The 21000-nt window shown below is 48.6% G+C and overlaps 1 protein-coding gene across 1 annotated transcript in view; it reads left to right on the forward strand.

Moving 5' to 3' along the window:
- Positions 1–11088: 11088 nt before the first annotated feature.
- LOC146869229 (uncharacterized) overlaps positions 11089–21000 on the forward strand; it is a 164734-nt gene continuing 154822 nt past the window's right edge. The window contains exon 1 of the mRNA XM_085599666.1: positions 11089–11340. Within this exon, the coding sequence (XP_085455792.1) occupies positions 11089–11340 (252 nt within the window). The remainder of the gene's footprint in view (positions 11341–21000) is intronic.

Consider the following 21000-nt stretch of genomic DNA (forward strand, 5'->3'; position numbering starts at 1 on the left):
TCGCAGGATGACAGGGCTCTAGCGTGTGAGCACAACCGCGAGGACATGGAGGCGCTCTGGGAACAGGGGCTCGTGCACCCAACTGGTCCAAAACAGACAGACCACTGTTGTCACAAGCGTGCGCACATGTGCCTTTAGCTGGTCCACAACATTGTTCCTCGCTTCTATGCCAGTGCCTACTAGAGTTAAACATGCCTGCCAAGCTTTGTCAGACGCATGTGTTATGGGTTAAAGCAGGCCTGGCTCCAGAAATTTTTATTTGGGTGGGCCAAGGGTGCATTTGGGTGAGCCGCTGTAGGCTCGATTTGTCGCATATATGTCTGGGCAGGCCTGCTTCAGGGCCCTCCTTTATCTCTTCTTAGTCTTACAAGGCCCAGGAAAACGCACTCTTTTCCAAGTCTCTTTCTCAATGTTATCACTCTCAAAAAGTGTTTTTTCCACGTAATGTCCCTTTGATGGGAAGAGGAGGTTTCTGAGGTGGGAGTATCAGGCAAGTGACACTTCTCGGGCTTCCTTTCTGTGAGAATCCCTCTTCATTACTACCTCCACCTGACCCCGTACTTTGCAACGCACTTCCTTACAGGCTTGATTATCCACTACTCCTCTCCAGTGCACCTTATCTCACAGCTGACCTTGGGCCCCATTCCCATATCGGGCACCATCGGGCTCCACTTTCATTTTTCCCGGTAAAAACATTAGTAAAATCACCTTCAAACTTAAAACATTGAGTATAGCAGTACATATAATTAGCACGCACTTTAAAGTATGTTCCACAGTAGCCCTTATGACCAGACTGCTAATTAAATAAACAAAAACCGAAAGGCCATGACAGGGCCGGCTTCAGCGCTGATGCGAAAGTCTTTTTGGGCGCCGCACCAATAACCTTTACTGCCACCTTCCAATAGTGCCCCTCATCCCTCCATGGCCCCCCCCTATTGACCTCCTCCTCGGATTCCCTCACTGCCTCACGCCACAAGTGCCCCTCATCTCTCCATAGCCCCTCCCCCTCATGACCTCCTTCTCGGATTCCCTCAGTGCCACCCTCCACTAGTGCCCCTCATCTCTCTGTAGCCCATCCCCCTCATGACCTCCTCCGCAGACACCCTCACTGCCACCCTCCAGCAGTGCCCCTCATCTCTCCCTAGCTCCCCACTCCACCCCATGACCAGCTCCTCGGATTCCCCCACTGCCACACACCACAAGTGCCCCTCATCTCCACATAGCCCCTTCCCCTCATGACCTTCTCCTCGGATTCCCTCACTACCACCCTCCACCAGTGTCCCTCATCTCTCCCTAGCTCCCCCTCCACCCCATGACCTGTTCCTCGGATTCCCTCATTGCCACCCTCCAGTAGTGCCCCTCCTCTCTCTGTAGCCCCTTCCCCTCTTGACCTCCACCTCAGACTCCCTCACGGGGGTCAGCTTTACTGATAAAAATGTATATCTGCCCAAACATACTCATTTTAACAGCATTAGAATAATGGAAGACTGGGGAAGTTCTAACTATATCAAAAAACAAAAAAAGAGAAGTTCTAACTATACCACTCATGTTTGTCTGCAGCTCTTTGGTGACAGTTCATTGGTCACTGTCCTATCTTAGGATTGTAACTTCTGAACTGCAGGTAGCACAAGGATCTCTGTGACAAAGGCAGAAACCCACCGAGCTTCCACATAAAATACAGTTCATCTGCATTTAAAAACTACTAACAGACAAATTATTGCTCTCCAGCGGATCATTAATCACCAGCGTTATCTGGGCATTCTGTATCGTCTTATTGTGTCCTGATTCGGCCATGATAATGATAAAAACTGTTTAAATGAAGCACTCACAAAGTATGTGTCCTGCTGGGCCTGCGCAGATTTAAAAAAGAAAAACAAATAGTGACACATTCTCTTACCTACTCTATTAGTCAAACTTTGTGTCACTGCCTGATGGGATAAGCAGCTGCAGGCGTCAGGAAAGGTGAATAGGAATAAACAAACTTCTTTTCTCCTGCGCTGCATAGAAAAAGAAATATCCACACAGCAGGACAGTAGGCAACGGTTACCCTGTCAAAGAAAGGATTTGACCCTTTCGCCATGTGGAGATGAAGGGGTGAAAAAAAACAAAGCCTCGTTCACATGTAAATGGTCTTTTAATAATCTCTAAAACTTTCTGTGTGTGTGCGCCCGGGAGGCTGTCTCGGCCCGGGCTGACACACGAGTGAAGCACTTTCAGCCCCATGGCGTTGCGCGCCTGCCTTCAAGCCCTCACTGCGAGGGCCAAGGCTCCTGTGTGGGTGGGCCTGGCCCACCCGCTAGAACCGGGCCTGGGTTAAAGTGAGATGGTCTTACGCTTCTGAAAACCATTCACACGAAATGATTGGCATGGGCGCAAATAAAAATACATTGACGCGCATTGAGACTCCTGCAATCGCCGTGAGGGGAACGGCTGGCACGCAGAACTTCTCCCTGACCCTACATACTGCCTGGTACTTTCTCCAGTGAAGCCGTGAGGGGAACGACAGAATGAGGAGGAAATCTACAACCCCCAGAGGCCCTAGCGCGCTTGACGCCTGACGCGCATCACGAGGAGCAGCTGGTAGCCCTTATCTGACCGGGGCGCCTCCCGCAGCGCGGGACGCGCATTGAGACTCCTGCAATCGCCGTGAGGGGAACGGCTGGCACGCAGAACTTCTCCCTGACCCTACATACTGCCTGGTACTTTCTCCAGCGAAGCCGTGAGGGGAACGACAGAACGAGGAGGAAAACTACAACCCCCAGAGGCCCTAGCGCGCTGGACGCCTGACGCGCATCACGAGGAGCAGCTGGTAGCCCTTATCTGACCGGGGCGCCTCCCGCAGCGCGGGACGCGCGCGGGCAGCGCCCGGGCGAAGCCCGGGCCAAGGGCGGGCCCGTCCTTGCCCGTCGGAGCCAGGAGGAGACAGGACAGGGCTCCCCCTCTAACTCCGGAGGCTACGGCCCATAAGGTACTGTGTGTTTGCATCCCGGATTATTTACGAGACTGGATCACTTTGAGGGCTGTGCAACTTTACTGCCATTTCACTTTGATATTCTGCTCCCCGTTTGTACAGTCCAACGGACACTGTGCTGCACCATGCTCGTAGAGAATACAGTCGGTCTCCTCTGCCGCCGATGGTAATTACTGGCCGCAGTTAGGGGAGACTGCAGCTTCCAGCGTGTTCAGCGCCATTACCACTTACTTTAGTCCGTTCCTACTAGATTAATTCGTTTTATATATTGTGCGAGACTGAAATATTCCGGTTGTATGCACTGTGAGTTTTGTTTTGTTTTTAAATTCAATTTCATCGTTATCTGTCCAATATGTTGAGAACCAAAAATGAGATGTATGCAACCGGTCAGGGTACTATTGACAATTATTTGGTGAAGAGAGTAAGCCAGATCAACAGTGACCGGCGTGCATCTCTAGGGAGGGGGAGCCCAGCACCGGTCTTGGTGGAGTTGCCCCTATCAGTGGTGGACACTGAGTGTGAGGCTGTTATGAATAACATAGTTACAGAAAATGTAATGGTGCCAACGGTGGTGAGCGTTGAGGTTCATTTAGACCAACACGACATGACAAGTGAGGAAATAGAGGAAGCGCCATTAGTTTCAAGGCCAGTACGAAACTGCAGGAAAATGCAGCCAAAACGGGGGGCAAAACATAATAAAAAAAGATGCAAGTTAGATCAGTCAATTTGTACCGGCCCAGCCATAAACCCTTTCGTCTTTACTGGAAATACTGGAAATACTGAAAGCGGTTCTAACATAAATATTGACCAGTTTGCCTCTCTCATTAAAGACCTAGAGACAAAATTAGAGGAGAGGTTAGAGGAAATGATTAGACCTCTGACTACCAAGATAGACACCCTGACTACGGAGGTGGCCAGACTTGGTGGTCTTGTATCTACACACTTGGCAGCAGTCACAAGCGAAAAGGCTAAGGCTAAGGTTACGGAAGGAGGGCTGAGAGACGTGACGAGTGGTAAAGTTTATCATAACATTCGTAATACTCATAATATTGCTGAAGGAGCCACCATTGTGAACAAGGCATCAATTACCCCAGATACCTTAGTAATACCTGCCCCGCTGGCGCAACATAATATAGACCCTAGTATAGCTCAGAGGAGTGGACTAGATCTTAGACCTTCTAGGAGCAATCGCTATCTTAACTTACCACCTGACTGTGCACCGTATGTGGCAGTCCTAACTAATGTCCCACCTTGTGGTACCCATCCTGCCTCACCGTATGGTGAATCGCATGACTCACTCAAAAATAAGACAGTCGCATGGCTCAATAAAAACTGTGGCTTCCCAATTCCATACCGTGATCAGATAATGGCAGTAAGGAGGGTGGATTGGGTAGGCCCGTCTAAAAAGTTAGGAAGTGAGGATTGTATTGTTGTGAATTTTAAACATCCCCAACATGTGGCAACTGTACTTCTAAGAGCATCCTCACTAATATATAATGAGAATAGTATATGTGTACGTCCACTGGGGTATTTTTATGCGCATCTGTGCAAAAACCCTCCACAACAAAAGTTAATTAGCCCAGTGGTTGAATTTCAGACCCCAATGTTGAACACTCAATTTGTATATAACATTGTAAAACCATGTGGGTCTGGTAATGTTGCCGAGACTCAGAATGGGATTAATTCTGCTGGTCACTACCACCATGGGTTCAACGTCAATACACAGAATAGGTACGAAGTACTATCTGGCCTAGAGATGTGCGACTGACATGAGGCACCTATGGGCCAGGGTATCGAAGTAGTAGGCGAATTAGCATCTGCTGAGAATCTACAGGGAAATGCAATGGACAGTAATGTTGTCTCGTGGAATATCGCGGGACTGGCTGCTAAGATGGCGGATGTTAATTGGGTTAATTATATTAAACAATTTAAGGTAATCTGTCTACAAGAGACCTGGTCGGTAGAGTGTGACCTTTTTATAGAAGGGTATAAGGCCTTTTATGTGCCAGCTATACCATCAATCAGAGGTAGGCCAAAGGGGGGATTGGTGACCTTTGTTTCTATTATACTCCCCTGCAAGATTCGCAGAATCACATCACATCATTCTGGAGTGATGGGGTTAGTTTTAACTGGAGAAAACTATTCGGCTGGTCTGGTGAATTTTTATAATGCCCCTAATGTCAGCATAATGTCTAATCCAATATCTGCTCTGCATGTTTATATTACTACTTCTATGAAGGATTTCACTCATAATCTTATGATCATGGGTGATTTTAACGTACATCCGTGTGGCGATCCTCTGAAGAAATGTTTAACAGACCTACAGTGTGAGCGCCTGGGTGGTTAACATCTGGAACATACGGCAGATGGGGAACTTTGTAATGACTTATTGAACAATTTAGATCTTGATTTGGCTATGACACTTAGGGATCCTTTAAAATGCTTTGATATTCCTACTTTTAAAGGGCATGGTAGGGGCACCATTATCGACCATATGTTATTTTCAGTGCCTATGCAGACCTTCTTGGATTCGTTCAATATAGTCCACAGTGAATTTAGAGATCATAACCCCCTGACAATCCGTTTGAAGGGACCCTGGATTAACAAGGAAAAACAGATTTGTATTTCAGGCAGGCTGGGTACAATTGACGGGAGGATGCGACTCAAATGGTCAATGGTTGTGCCAGATCGACTATATAAAAATATTGTAGATAAATGCACTGAGGACATAAAGACCTGTACATATGAGGGGGGAGATCCAAGGCAGGTTCTTGCTGCATATCAAAACCTGACGGAGAAGGTGTCAAAGTTGATGTTGGTCCCCGCAAAAAATATGGAGAAAGGTGGGCCAAGGTGGTTTAATCATGATTGCAATCTTAGGATAGCCCTGGCAGTTATACCGAGAAATCAGGAGGATGTAAAATTATGCCGGAAAGAATATAAATCTGTTATTGCATCTCATAAGGAGTTTTTAAGAGAGGAGGCTTGGAGCGAGATACTTGACCCCTCCACCCTAAAAAATAGTTCCAGATTCTGGGCGCTAGTTAAAAAACCATTTTTAGTAGAAGATCCGGGTGATGGTCTAGTCTGTTGTATAACCAAAGAGGAGTGGGAACTTCATTTTAAACAACTGTATCACTCAGTACTCCCCGTAAAAACTGATATATTACCGTGTGTTAGGAGAGATACTATTAAGTTCAATAGAAGTGAGGTGATGGAGGCCATAGAGGGATTGACAGCTAGGAAAGCTCCAGGACCTGACGGGATTCCTCCAGACCTGTATAAGTCTGATCCAAGTTTTTGGGTTCCGATCTTGGTTGTAGTTTTTAATGCAGCTGCTAATGGGGCTGTCCTTTGTCATGGGGGTTATCAATGATTGTCCCTGTGTTTAAGAAAGGAGACAAGGGCAGCCCTCTTTGTTATCGACCAATTTCATTGATTGATTCTATGGTTAAGATTATGGGGAGAATCCTGCTGCAGAGACTGTTGTGCTGGGCGGCTGACAATAATATCATGTCAATCTCTCAGTACGGTTTCTGCAGTGGTCGTTCCACCATAACACAGTGCCTCAATCTTTTTCTGGTCTTGAGTAAATACATGGTTGTGCAGAAGGGGACTATCCACCTTGCCTTCATGGATCTATCATCGGCCTTCGACTGTGTTAACAGGGGAAGGCTGTGGCAGACCATGAGGGAGAAGGGTGTGGATAGGGGGATTGTTGATTTTCTGGTGGACCTGCACAGTAATACTAGTGCAAATGTTAGGTATTCTGCAAATGGGGATACTACAAGTAATTTTGATATTAAGAAGGGAGTGCGCCAAGGCTGCATTCTCGCCCCATTTCTTTTTAATTTTTATATTAATGATTTAGATTCTGTATTACAGGAGGTACAGGCAGATTGCCCTAGAGTTGGCAGGCGGAGTATTCCAGTTCTTTTATACGCAGATGACGCGGTTTTAATTTCCAGAACGGAGAAGGGTCTTCAGGCTCTCCTAAACGCTTTTAACATTTTTATGACTGACAGAGACTTATTGGTCAATAATTCCAAATCATATATTATGCATGTTGGCCGACAACCCAAAAATTATTTTGTTTTCAAACTAGATGATGTTTTAATCCCCACTATACAATCATTTTCATATCTTGGTGTCTTATTTGACTCCAAGCTTAGCTGGGGTCCCCACCTGGCTAAAAAAAAAGGGGAATTGGCAAGGATAAATGCCTCTATTTTTAACTTTGCAACAAAATTGGGGAAGAAGCCAACTAATGCAATGATTAAACTCTATAATGCTAAATCAGTAGCTACCGCTGTACATGGTAGCGAATTATGGGGCTATGTAATTGGAGAGCAGTTACAGGTTGTAGAAAATAATTTTCTTAAATGTCTTCTCTGTGTCCCCGCCAGCACATCAAATATGGCAGTACATGAAGAATTGGGGACAAAGTATCTATGTGATATATTTGCCCTAAGGCCCCTGACCTGCTGGGTAAATTTGTGGTTAAATAAAGATATACCGCTTACCCATCTGATTGTGAAAGACCTTGTGTCTCAGGACAATTCAATGTGCGTCCCCTGGTTAAAATACCTGAAATCCTGCTTTCTCAGGCTTGCCCGTCTGAATTTGTTTGAAAATCCATGCGGGATTGTAAAGGGGGATGTGGTAGCAATCAAGCAGGCTTTTTATATGGATAGAGTGGCCCAAAGAGAAGGGGTGGAGCTTATGAAACCCAGTATCAGAAAATATGTGATCCTTAAAACCTGCGACACAATGGAGCCGTACTTAACGGGCACTTTTACTTCGCATGAAACATTTTTGTTGACAAGGTTTAGGCTCAATATTTTTCATCATCTTTTAATTAGACCAAAGTCAGATATTTTTAATAAGACTGCTGCTTCCTGTGGCTGCGACGAAATGTCTCCACAGGATATGCTGCATTTTATATTTTTATGTAAGTTTTATGAATACCCGCGTTGTCGCTATCTTGCTGCCCTTTTAAAAAAACTTAATTTTAATCAAATCAGACCAGCACTTGTGCATCTACAGCTCCTGCATAGTGATTGTGTTTTACATGTAATAGAATTTTTAAAATTAACAGTTAAACTGAGAAATTGTTTGGATCAGTGAAGTTGCATCTCTCAAAGTATGATCAGATTTCCTAATGGATGATCTTTTTAGCTTGTACCAAACCTGACATTATTTGCACTTTATATTCTATGCTATTCTGTTTAATTGCCTCATGTACTATGTTTTGTATTGTGTACATGTGTACTTTTATGGTGTGAAACAAAACCGAAATAAAGTCTCTCTACTACTACTACTACATTGAAAATAAATGGTTTTAAGGTGCTGCCAGCCTGCAAAGCGTGCAGCATTATGGTATCGACATGAGGCCACTGACGGGGTAGTTAGTGTGTATCTGTGTGCCTCTATATCACTTGCCCATTCATTAAACTAATGATACTTTCCATGTAATGCCTGCGTTGTGGCAGCGCGACACTTAGCTACAGGGGAAGATCTAAATGGGACCAGCCAGTGCACTCGTGTTGTCTCGGGACCGTAGAGGAACACGTACTCCATACTTTTCAAACAAAGTGCACCGAGCGAAATAAAATAGCCAAAAAAGGGAAGCGAGGCACATGTAAACACTCATCCATACACTAGTGCGTATTCCTCGTGCACATTCACGTCTGCGAGCGCCCCATCCCCAGAAGGACCAAACATACGGTGGATCGACACAAATCCTCTTCCTTAGCATTTGCTTATGCGGATCCCGAGAAAATGACTGGATGGTTTCTGGTCACTCGGGAGTGGTGTGCCCAGTTCACTAAAGCGAAACTGAAACACGGCAGCAGCATGATGGCCGCCATTTTGCAGCCAGAAGAGAGCAGGAATGCTATTCATTCCTTTTCATTTTCCGCACTGGTAGCCGGCTAGCAGCCTGGGCTTGTTCTGCAGACATATGCAATAGACGTAAAACCTTACACAAATATAGAGGTGAAGAAATGACTCAGCTGCCAAGGTACAGCAGCTAATAAAAAGCCTACGTATGTTTGTATATATTGAAGCATTTTCTATGACGCTGTGGACAATATGAGGCTGGCGAACCAGCTAAAGCTGTCTCTATGCCAGACCAAAAATGGGTCTAAAATAATGTCATTTCTCTGCGATGGATCTAGTGAAGATTCAAAATGTGTCGAGTTTACGCTCAGTATATTGTACACTGGGTTTTAAGTGGGCTGGGTCTTGCCAGCAGTTCTAAAAGGCAGGTGCTGAAACGGGTCCCTATTAGGCTCTCCATTATCGCCCTCACCATCAGGTTGAAAAATACACTCTGGTTACATAAAGAAAATGGATGGATATGCTATATTGATCTGCACATCATCAAATGTATGTATATCCTAGAATTTCAATTGTAATAATCTGAACAATAGTATTGGGTGCAAATACAGTGCTGAATACTTAACCATCAAAAGTATTAAAATATTCTTTGTCACTACAATCTAGTCCAAAAATGTTTTGAATCAATTTAATAGGCAGAGCAGCACACCAGAATAAAGTCATACAATACGTAATCCTGATTCATATAGCGATATTCCACTTGATAAGAGTTTGTCCATTTAACTGTGTCCAATAAGTTGAAGAGAATAGGGAGATAAGCTGCTGGAATACAGCACAGTCGACAGTGAGGACGTAATATGGTCCCTGACATTGTAAACAATTTGGAACTTTAAAGCCCAGACCGATGGTGTTTGGATTAATTATTACGCATTTGATAGCCTATATTGGAATTTGTGAGACAGGATTACAATGAAGAGAGTTTTTTTCTTCGTGAGGAATGCTATATACATGAAAGAAAAATTGACTTTGGAGCCTTGAAACAGCCCTGCAGGCGAAACGCGCGTCGGCTGTTACGTGATTTTGGAATAAAAACTCAATCATTGACATCTTGACATGGAATTGGATCATTATTTGTACATTTTCTGTGTTATTTGACACAGTTAAATGGACACAATCTTATCAAGTGGAATATCGCTATATATGAATCAGGATTACGTATTGTATGACTTTATTCTGGTGTGCTGCTGTGCCTATTAGATTGAAAAATACACTCTGCAGCTGTACCACTCTTCACTGCCTTTGATGTAACTTCAAAGAAACTTATTATAGTTCTTTCACAGTCTCGTCATATTAGAACTGAATCATTTTAAAATACAAAGGAAGCCATTGTTATTGCTTATTTACCTTATGCAGCTAACAACCATTGACAAAGCCAATAGTTCAGGCTTGTTTTATGAGGTGATGTTACTTGTTGTATTGACATTCCTACAAAACACAGATAAACCAGCATATCCTTTGCAGATAAAGAACTAGAGATCAAAATTATTGTCAGAGCCCTGTGTATCTTTATGCAGCCTGTAAAGTAATAGCCAAGCGTATCTTTGTCTTATCTAATATCTTTTTCCCCCAGATGAACTGTTGACTGCGGTTCAAGGTCAGCCTGGCCTACAGAACAATCAGCCAGTGTCCAACAGGTTGGCCATTGAAAATGACAATGCCTTTTATTTATATTTTAGAAACCAAAACATAAATAAAAGGCATTGTCAGTTACCATGCCAATCTAGTGGCACAGCACCCAGGATAATGAGCTGCATGGCTAAACACTTATAAGGTCCAAAAGGCGAGACCTATTGGCTATGCCAATGCTTGTTTTCATCCTGTTGCCCTCTTTTCTCCCCTTCCCTCATCCTTCTCTTTCACCCTCCCCTTTCCTTATTTTTTGTTTTTCAGTCCCAGAACACTAATGGGATGTAAGACTGCCCCAGCACCAGAGCCGGAGGGGAAGAAGCTAGGCCGTGCTAGCTGGTGTTGCCAGGCTTGCACGTTTGAAAACGAGGGTACTGCTGTATTGTGCGTAGTGTGTGAGAGGCTACGCTTGGCAGGGAAGCCGAGCTTAACGGTGCCGCAACCACAGCCTCTGGAGTCCAGTCTATTGGTGACTGCAGACAAAGAGGTGAGAGAGTTGTGGTGAATCTTTGCTTGTGCTGTAGTACCTGCTGGTTTTTTAGATCTGCACCTGACTGTTTGTTCTATAAACCTTTATTCCTGACCTGCAGATGTATGGCTGGGACTGTGAACACTGCACTTTCTGGAACACTACGCCAAGTAGTGTTTGTGAACTGTGTAATCGCACCAGGGCACATGGTGACAACAACCAGACACCTGCTTTGCCCACCATAGCTCAACAAGAAGAGGAGCTGAAGATTGGCAACCAGCCTGGCCATCCAGATGTGGTCAGTGGGAAGCAGGAGTTCAGTGGACAGCAGAAGCTCCGAGATGACGGTGCCAAACTCATCAGCATGATTCGGGTAAGAATAGGATGTGCATGCTCCAATCTCAAGAAAAACCAGCCTGGAAATACACTGTGCGCAAAAGGTCCACGCTTGTATGGCCATTGTACCCAAAGCAGCATCTGTGCTGCTTGAAGCTGCAAGGCGTATCTCAAGTGAGATGCAGTGCTGGTCTCAGATCTCTGTGCCTGGAGTGATTCCTCTGCTGTGTGAGGACATGAAAGAATCTCCAAGTCTCTTTAACGTGAAAGCTTCCTTTCTTGCCCAAGATTAACTGTATTTGAAACCTGAAAGATTTGTCTGATGTCTAGCGTCTAAACGTTTAAGGCCTCTGTGGTCTGACATTGAAGAGAAGTTATTTCATCTTGTGCCCTATACGTAGCCTGAGGGCTAGCTCTGCTGTTTGTGGCGTCAGCATTTCAAATCTTTTGAACGCGAGAAGAGGTATATCCACTCTCTGTGATATGTCAGTGGTATTGTAGGCTGTCCTCTTTTCAGTGTTTATTTTTTGTGGCTTTCAGTAGTGTTTTCTCTTTGTTTTCCAAACCTTTTAAAATGCATGCTTATCACTGTTTATTCAGGCACTTAACCCCCAACATAGATAAAATTGGTGTTTTTCCAGTGTTTGCAAAGCCTATATATATATATATTTTTTTTATACCCATTCTGTGTCCTGGGGTGTAGGAAGTTGGCTCCTTATGTGATCTACCGATGTTTTGATGTACTGTGTAAAGAATCCAGGGTTTCCTAATGAGTGGACAGGAACTTGCTGTGCTATCCCGAAGTGCACCATTAGGGGGGGTAGTGTGGTCGAGTAGCCTTAAGCTTAACGTAGAGGAGTGCAACACATTTGCAAATAAACACAATGATCAATAAATGACACACACGACTCATAAAGGAGATCTCCACCAATTTATAAAAATAGCAAGTATCTTTATACATATTTAGACATCAGAATAAAATCGTTCGGGTAAGCACGTTTTTAAATATGAATTCTTTTCAGTTTAAAAAGTGGACACTGCAATTTCTGAGTTCTGCAATGTTATTCTATCGAAGGAAGAACAAGTTCTGCAAACAGGTATAGCACAGCGACTTAGTAGACCAGTCTCCAGGAGTTAAGGTGAGTAGTGGGCAAGGTCCAAGGCAACACCAACAGTATACCACCAACGGTAGCGGGTTGGCCGGGTGCAGGGTGTAAAACAGCATCGGGAGCCCAATGTATTTCAATGGAGATTGGTCACTGCGGAAATAGGCTGCAGGCTCTGGTCAGGAGGCCAATCTGACTAAACCACCAAGTTGGCTCGGCCATGCGATGCTCGGGGACACCTTTGGTGGTCTTCTCCAAGACTCTGGGGCGACGGTAGCAGGGGTGTCCTAAGGTGTCGGGTTTTTCTTTACCAGAGCAGTCGCAGTTGAGGGGGCCTGCGTACAGAGGCTGCCGGCAACGTCAGGAAGTCCAGTACCGGTGAAACTACGCTGTACTCCATTACTGAAGGGCTGGGGGACCTTATTGTCACTGATGGCCCACTTCAACTCGAGCTGCAGGAGTTTGGTGCATTGGTGACTTCTGGTGTCAGATTTTGGTGGTTCTAGAGGTCTCAGAGTCTTTCTTGGAGTTTCTTCAGAACAGGTCCGCTCTTCACAGGAGGTCTTGAGTCTTTTTCAGAGGCAGGCGGTCCTCCCAGGGTTTTGGAGTCAACAGCTGCAGGATGAGTCGACTTTGGCACAGTTTTCAACAAGTGATGCAGACAGACCGGCCAGGTTGGTACAAGGTCAGCTGCTTCTTCTCTCTACTTGTGTGACTCTTAGGTGTCCGCTCTCTTCATAAGTCATCAGGATCTGCCTCTTTGCTGCCAGGGACTCCCGTAAATACTGAATGTAGGGGCGTTAGGGGAGTGTAGGGTAGTAGCCAATGCGTTACTGACTCTTGGCGTCACTACGCCCCCCTATATGACCACTTCATGTTGGAAGTGGGCATAACACTGTCCCAGAATTCCTAAGTATGCCATCACAAAGATGGCTACTTCGGAAAAATCATGTCCGCCTAACAGTAGCCTACCTTAGGGGTGGTACTAGCCTGGAGGTGGCACGCCTACTTGACTAGCTTATTTTCCTGCCTGTCCTGGTGCCAGAGGGGCTCAGGAAAAGGGGAGGGTGGCTTCCTCTCCTTTGGGGGAAGCCAGTTTCACAATCCAAAGGAGGCAGCTTCTTCGAGGCTCACTGGCCCAAGGAGGCTAATCAGAAGGTCATTCTGTGGGAAGGGGTGTTACACCATCTTCCGTACAGGCTTTTGTTTTGGATCTCCTAAGAGTAAAGGCTCTCACCCCTAGGAGGTCAGAACAGCATCTCTGATGGCAGGCTGGCTGAAACCAGTCAGCAAGCATACCAGAAGCTGGTCGGTTTTCAGGGAGCACCTCTAAGGTGCCGTCTGGGTGCATGTATTGGGAAATACAACACTGGCTCCAGTATGAGTTTACCAATATGAGATGTTTGATACCAAACATCCCTATTTCCAGTGAAGCCATCATATAGCTGGCTAACTAGTTTTCACCAGTGTCCAGCAAATTTTTAAAAAGGGCTTTCCTGGACACTTGTACTGGCACTTGTACTCCCACGGAGTTGCACCTCACTACTGGTATCCTTCCAATTTGGTGCTTATATATCTGAAAGTAACACGTTAGTTAGATTCCTCACCTTAGAATATCCCCAGGCGTCAGGCTGGATCCGGAAAGATTTTTGTAGCAATACCCCTTGCGCGTCGCTAGGCGCGTCGCTAGGCGTCGTCTGCGTCCGTCATCGGCATCGTGATCGCCGGGATGACGTCGTCGGAGTACTTAGACGTGGCCCTCGCGCGCTGACGTCAGTTCTTCTTTTTTTCGCGCCAGTAAGCGCCGATCCGGGAAGAGCTTACCCCTAGTCACTTTTTGACTAACTTTTTTGACTCTTTTTGGTCGACTCGACTGTTGGTGCCGGTAGGATGCCTGGGTTTAAAGCCTGTGACGTCTGTCATCGACTTATGTCAGTGACGGATCACCATCGCTGGTGCCTTTACTGCCTGGGGGCCGACCACGACGCGGAGTCGTGCCTCGATTGTCAGGCCTTGACCTCGAAGGCTAGGCGGGAGCGGTCCCGCAAGCTTCTCGAGCTTCGCCACTCGACTCCGCGCCGCTCGAGGTCCTGGTCCAGGAGGAGGTCCAAGGACCGTTCGCGGAGCCGCAGTCACCATCCTCGCTCGTCGGGCTCTTCGGGTAAGTCGAAGCGCTCCAAGAAGTCCAGGAGGCGACACCGCTTTTCGGACTCCCCTCGTCGATCGCGCGACTCGGCCGAGGGTCAAGGTGGTCCCACCCCCGCGGCTCCGTCGGAGCCGCAGGAGCCGCGTCCGTCCCCATACCCACTGGTCCATGGGACTGACGCGACTCCGGCGGAGGTCAGTGCCTTCCTCTCGGCCATGAGAGGCCTGGCTCCGCCGTCGACGCCTGCCAGCGCGCCTTCAGGCCCCGCAGGCTCGACTGGGCGACCTCGCGTGCCGGCGGCTCCGGCGCCGTCGACGGCTCCGGCCCCGACGCCGCAGGTCCCCGAGGGATCCAGCCCTGGATCTCTGCCGGCGCCGGTCGACCTTATAACGCCTCCTTTGCCGGCGCCGACACTGGTTCCACCTCCGGCGCCGTCCCCGGACGACGCCATTCCCTGGTTTCGCCCCGTTCCGGGCCCGATGCCGGCGCGGCGCCGCTCGACGCCGCAGCCGGCGCCGATGGATGAGCAAGTCATCTACCGCCCGGCTCCGATCATTCCTCCTGTTTATCAGGACTCGGATGACGGGGGCGACTGGGAGGGATCTGAGGATCCTCTGGCCAGACAGGCCCATCTTTCCCAGGACTGGGCAGACGAACTGGGGGATGCCAGTGGTCTGGACACCTCTCCGGACGCTGGTTTCATCTCTCCTCCGACTGTGGCCTCGGAGGAGGGTGCAGCTTTTTCAGTGGTCCTGCGCAAGGCGGCCGAAGCCCTTGGGCTAGAGTTGCCTGCTGTGGCCGTGAGGACTAACGTCCTCACAGAAGTGCTTCAACCGACAGCAAGCTCCACTGAGCCTCTGCTGCGGTTCAATGAGGCCCTCGTCGACGTTCTCCATGGCACTTGGTCCAAGTCCTCCACAGTCCCTCCTGTGGATCGGAACGTGGCCCGGCGCCACCGCCCTGCTCCGGGCGACCCCACTTTCCTGTCCCAACACCCCACCCCCAAGAGTCTGGTTATCCAGGCCTCAACTTCCCAGTCTTCCTTCCCGTCCGCTCCTCCGGATAGGGAATCCAAGAGGTTGGAACAGTTCGGGAAGAAACTGTTCCCTTCCCTAAGTTTGGGGCTGTGGTCTTTGAACACCGCTTGCCTCTTGGACCGTTACTCCCACTCTCTGTGGGATACGGTGGAGGACGTGCTGCCCCAGTGTCCGGTGGAGGTCCGGCACTTGCTGACGGGCGAGATGCAACACGGCATGCTATTCGGTGTGGACAGGACACCACGGACTCGCTGAGTAGGGCGATTTCCACCACGGTGGCGCTCCGGCGCCACGACTGGCTGCAGTCCACGTCTTTCTCGGGGGACGTCCAGAGTTCTCTCATGGACATGCCCTTTGATCGCACTCGCCTTTTTGGTGAGAAGGCGGATAGTGCGCTGGCTCGTTTCAAGGACTCCCGGGCTATGGCCAGGTCCTTGGGTCTCTCGGCCCCACGGCCGCAAACTTCCGCCCCTTTCGTGGCCAAGGAAGGGGCGCCTCCTCACGTCCGCCTAGCCACCGGCCGCAAAACCAACCTGCATGCGGTCGCGGACGTGGCTTCCGCTGAGGCGGTATTGGAGGACAACGTGCCGGTCAGTCCACATCCACCCCGGCAGCATCCGCCTCAAAGCCCTCCTAGTCCGAGCTTTCAGGCCCATCCCACCCCAGTGGGTGGAAAAGTTCGCCATCACCTGCTCCACTGGCGGTCCATCACTTCGGACAGGTGGGTGCTGCAGATCGTCCGAAGGGGCTACTCCCTCCCCTTCGAGACGACCCCTCCAACCATGCCACCACAGTACCACTGTATGTCGGAGGATCACTTGAATCTGCTGCAGGAGGAAGTTACGGCCCTCTTGGCCAAAGAGGCCGTCGAGCGCGTTCCTGGGCCAGAAGTAGGTCATGGTTGCTATTCCCACTACTTTCTGGTCCCCAAGAAGGGCAAAGGGGGCCTACGCCCTATCTTGGACCTCAGGAGCGTCAATGCCTTCCTTCGGAAGGAGCGGTTCAGGATGCTCACTCTAGCTCAGGTTCTGGCTGCCCTCGATCCTGGAGACTGGATGGTAGCGTTGGACTTGCAGGACGCTTACTTTCACATCCCCGTCCTGCCGGCCCACCGGCGTTACCTGCGGTTCACGGTGGGTCAGGAGCACTTCCAGTTCCCCGTGCTCCCCTTCGGTCTCACCTGTGCCCCTCAGGTGTTCACAAAGGTGATGGCGGTGGTCGCAGCTCATCTGTGCAGATTAGGGTTTTTTTTGTTCTCCCGTCACCATTTCCTTTTCTGTTCTCCCTACCTCATTTTTTTCCCTATCTGCTCTCCCTGAAATTCATAAGATATAATGCTCATATATGATTGTAATTAGTATGTATTTTTGTAACTTATTCCTCTTTTTAACTGTGTATTGATATAATCATCTATGTTGTGTGATTTATGAGTTATGTTTACATGTATTATGTGATATTATATATGTTTATGTACATAATACATGGTGTTTTTAGTTGTTTAGTGCCATGTGTGATATAATTAGAATTTTAGCATTATCAAATGTTCATGTTTATATTTATGATATTATTTATATGTTTGTTCTGTATTGGTTACAGCCCTGATGAAGTTCCTTTAAACGGAACGAAACGCGTTGGCTGTTTTTACATGTTACATGAAGGAGAATAAAGTACCACAGTGAACTTATCCGTTTTCACGTGACTGTGACTTCATACCTGGTGCCACCTCCACTTCTTTTCATTTACCTTCTCTGGTTGTCCAGTGGGATCTAAACACAGCAGGTCTCGGAGTTGCTTGGCACAGGAAACATACTAATATGGGACTTTGAAATTGATGTGCGCACTATCAGTCGGCTGTGTAATTCTTGTTTTTCTTTAGATTAGGGGTTCCAGTCTTCCCCTATCTCAACGACTGGCTGTTGAAGGCGTGCTCGCCCCAGCAAGTCGTCTCCCACCTCCAGACTACGGCCGACCTCCTGCATTCGCTGTGGTTCTCCATCAATGTGCCAAAGTCGCATCTGAGTCCCTCCCAGAAGCTCCTTTTCATCGGAGCGGTTCTCGATTTGGCGCAGTTCCAGGTCTATCCTCCAGAACAGCGGGTCCGGGATATTCAGGCTCTGATTCCCATCTTTCAGCCTCTATCCTGGGTTTCGGTCAGGTTGGTGCTGCGGCTTCTGGGGCTGATGGCCTCCTGCATCCTGTTAGTGCATTACGCCAGGTGGCGCATGCGGGCTCTGCAGTGGGACCTGAAGTTTCAGTGGGCCCAGCATCGAGGCAACCTGCCCGACCATGTCTTGATCTCGGAGGGCACTGCGAAACAGTTGCAGTGGTGGATCACGGACCGCGATTGGGTCAAGGGCAGATGCCTCTCCCTACCCCAACGGGAGCATGTAGTAGTGACGGATGCGTCCCTCCTGGTATGAGGGGGCCATATGGGAGAGGCGGAGATCAGAGGCCTCCGGTCTCCGGCGGAGTCTCAACTCCATATCAACTTGCTGGAGCTGAGACCGATCCGACTTGCACTGAAAGCCTTCCTTCCCACTGTCCAGGGAAGTGTCGTGCAGGTGTTCACGGACAACACCACCGCCATGTGGTACTGCAACAAACAGGGCGGGGTGGGGTCGTGGACCCTTTGTCAGGAGGCTCTGCGCCTCTGGACATGGCTGGAACACCAGGGCATACTCCTGGTGGTTCACCATCTGGCGGGCTCTCTGAACGCCAGAGCAGACGAACTTAGCCGCCGGTGCATGATGGATCACGAATGGCGTCTCAACTCGGACGTGGCGCAAGGCCTCTTTCGGCAGTGGGGAGAGCCTTGGTTAGATCTATTCGCCACTGAAGAGAACGCGCAATGTCAGCAGTTCTGCGCGTTGGAATTTCCAAGGCGGCACTCGCTCGGAGACGCTTTTCGTCGCGAGTGGAGTTGCGGTCTGTTGTATGCCTTTCCGCCTATACCACTTCTGCCCAGAGTGCTGAAGAAGATCAGGCACGACCGGGCCCAAGTCATCTTAGTGGCTCCGGATTGGGCACGAAGGTACTGGTATCCCGAGCTACTCAGTATGTTGACCGATCCTCCGATACGTCTGCTTCTTCAGGAGGACCTTCTATTGCAGCAACAGGGGACGGTCCTCCACCCGAACCTGTCCAGCCTCCACCTCCATGCGTGGAGATTGAGCAGCGGCAGTTGATGCCATTTGACTTGCCTGCTGAAGTCTGTGATGTCATTCTGGCAGCCTGGCGTCCCTCCACAAAAACGGTGTACGCCTGCAGGTGGAACAAATTTGTGGCATGGTGCACAGCAAAGGCTGTGGACCCCCTCTTTGCCCCTCTTTCTGAGGTTCTTCTCTTTCTTCTTTCTTTGGCCCAGCAGGGCTCTGCTCTGGGCACCTTGAAATGTTATCTTTCTGCAGTCTCTGCATTCTTGAGGCTTCCTGATCAGCCCTCTCTTTTCAAGTCCCCTGTTGTTTCACATTTTCTTAAAGGCATTACCCACATGTTCCCTCCTGTCCCTTTCGTAATGCCTCAGTGGGACTTGAATCTTGTCTTGACCTTTCTGATGTGCGCTCCCTTTGAGCCTCTTCACAATTGTACCCTTCGTCTTCTCACTCTTAAGACTGCTTTCCTGGTAGCTATCACCTCGGCTAGACGGGTGAGTGAGCTCCAGGCTCTGTCATCTAAGCCTCCTTTTCTGTCTGTTCATCCGGACAAGGTTGTCCTCCGGACTCTTCCTTCTTTTCTCCCGAAAGTGGTGACCTTCTTTCACATCGGGCAATCTGTCACCTTGCCCACCTTCTTTCCACCTTCGCATCCTTCCAAAGAGGAAGAGAGGCTCCACCGTCTGGACCCAAAACGTGCACTCTCCTTTTATTTGGACTGCACCAGACAGTTCCGGGTGGACTAGCAACTTTTCGTTGGATACGTAGGTGCTAAGAAGGGGAGAGCTGTACACAAGCAGACCATCTCACGGTGGGTCGTTTTGTGTATAAAGGTTTGTTACTCTTTGGCAAAAAAGGACCCTCCTGTTGGGCTGAGAGCCCATTCCACCCGGGCCACAGCAACTACTACTGCCCTGGGACGGGGAGTACCCTTGCAGGACATCTGTGAGGCGGCGACGTGGGCTTCACTGCACACTTTTGCCAGGCATTATTGTCTAGATAGCCAAGTCCGGAGAGATGGCTACTTAGGCCGTTCTGTTCTCCAGGACTTTCTGGTGTGATCGTAGTTCGCAGACCCACCACCGGGGTTGGTATTGCTGGGGTATCTATTCTAAGGTGAGGAATCTAACTAACTTGTTTCTTTCAGATGAGCAAGTTACTTACCTTCGGTAACGATGTATCTGTAAGAAACATTAGTTAGTTAGATTCCTCACCGACCCACCCATCCTCCCCGTTCTGCAAACTGATATCTAGGGTTAAGGTTATCCTTTTCAGGCCCCTAGACTTTTTTGGCACCAGTGTCGGTCTCTTGCATGGCTCTGCGTTCCTGGCTCGGAAAGCTATGTACAAGAACTGACGTCAGCGCGCGAGGGCGGCGTCTAAGTACTCCGACGATGTCATCCCGGCGATCACGACGCCGATGACGGACGCGGAGCCACAGACGACGCCTAGCGACGCACAAGGGGTATTGCTACAAAAATCTTTCCGGATCCAGCCTGACGCCTGGGGATATTCTAAGGTGAGGGATCTAACTAACTAATGTTTCTTACAGATACACTGTTACCGAAGGTAAGTAACTTGTTTGTTTGTGTCAAAGGCACTATTTTCTTCTTAGTTTCATGTTCGTCTTTGTCGAAGCTTCCCTTTTGGTGGGTTCTGCGTGGCAGCTTAAAGGCATCATGAATCTCCTTTTATTTTTGTTACGTCGTAATGTGAGCATGTGTTTGCGAAGCGTTTGAAAAATGTTTGTTCCCTATCAATCACCCTCTCTGTAAAGCTGCCTTCTTTCTTTTTAGGTCTATCCTAGCGTTGCTGCGCACATGCGGAGCTCGCGCGGCAAGATTTATTGCTTACAGGGATTTTCAGAAGAGGGCTTCAAGCCCCGCCCCTCATTTCCATTGGCTGACGTCACAGTTTATGCTAAACGGTGTCCTGCCATTGGAAATAAGGGTTTTCTGTAGATGCCCTTTGGCCTCCGAGCCGGACTGACTCGCCTGCTTTGCTGCTGTCGCAAAGCAGTTTCTTATCTATATGGGGCCATGTATTTCTAATTAGAAACACACCCGCACGTCCACCATCACCACGTCCACCACCATGTCCACCATCACAGTCAGGTCCACCACCAACATGTCCCCCACATCCAGCACCACCACCTCGTCCACCACCACCACACCCACCACCATGTCCAATACCATCACGTCCACCAAGTCCTTCACCACCACCACCACCATGTCCACCACCACATCAACCACATTC

This window comes from Triturus cristatus, chromosome 1_1 (genome assembly GCF_964204655.1).
Source record: "Triturus cristatus chromosome 1_1, aTriCri1.1, whole genome shotgun sequence".
Taxonomy (NCBI): Eukaryota; Metazoa; Chordata; class Amphibia; order Caudata; family Salamandridae; genus Triturus; species Triturus cristatus.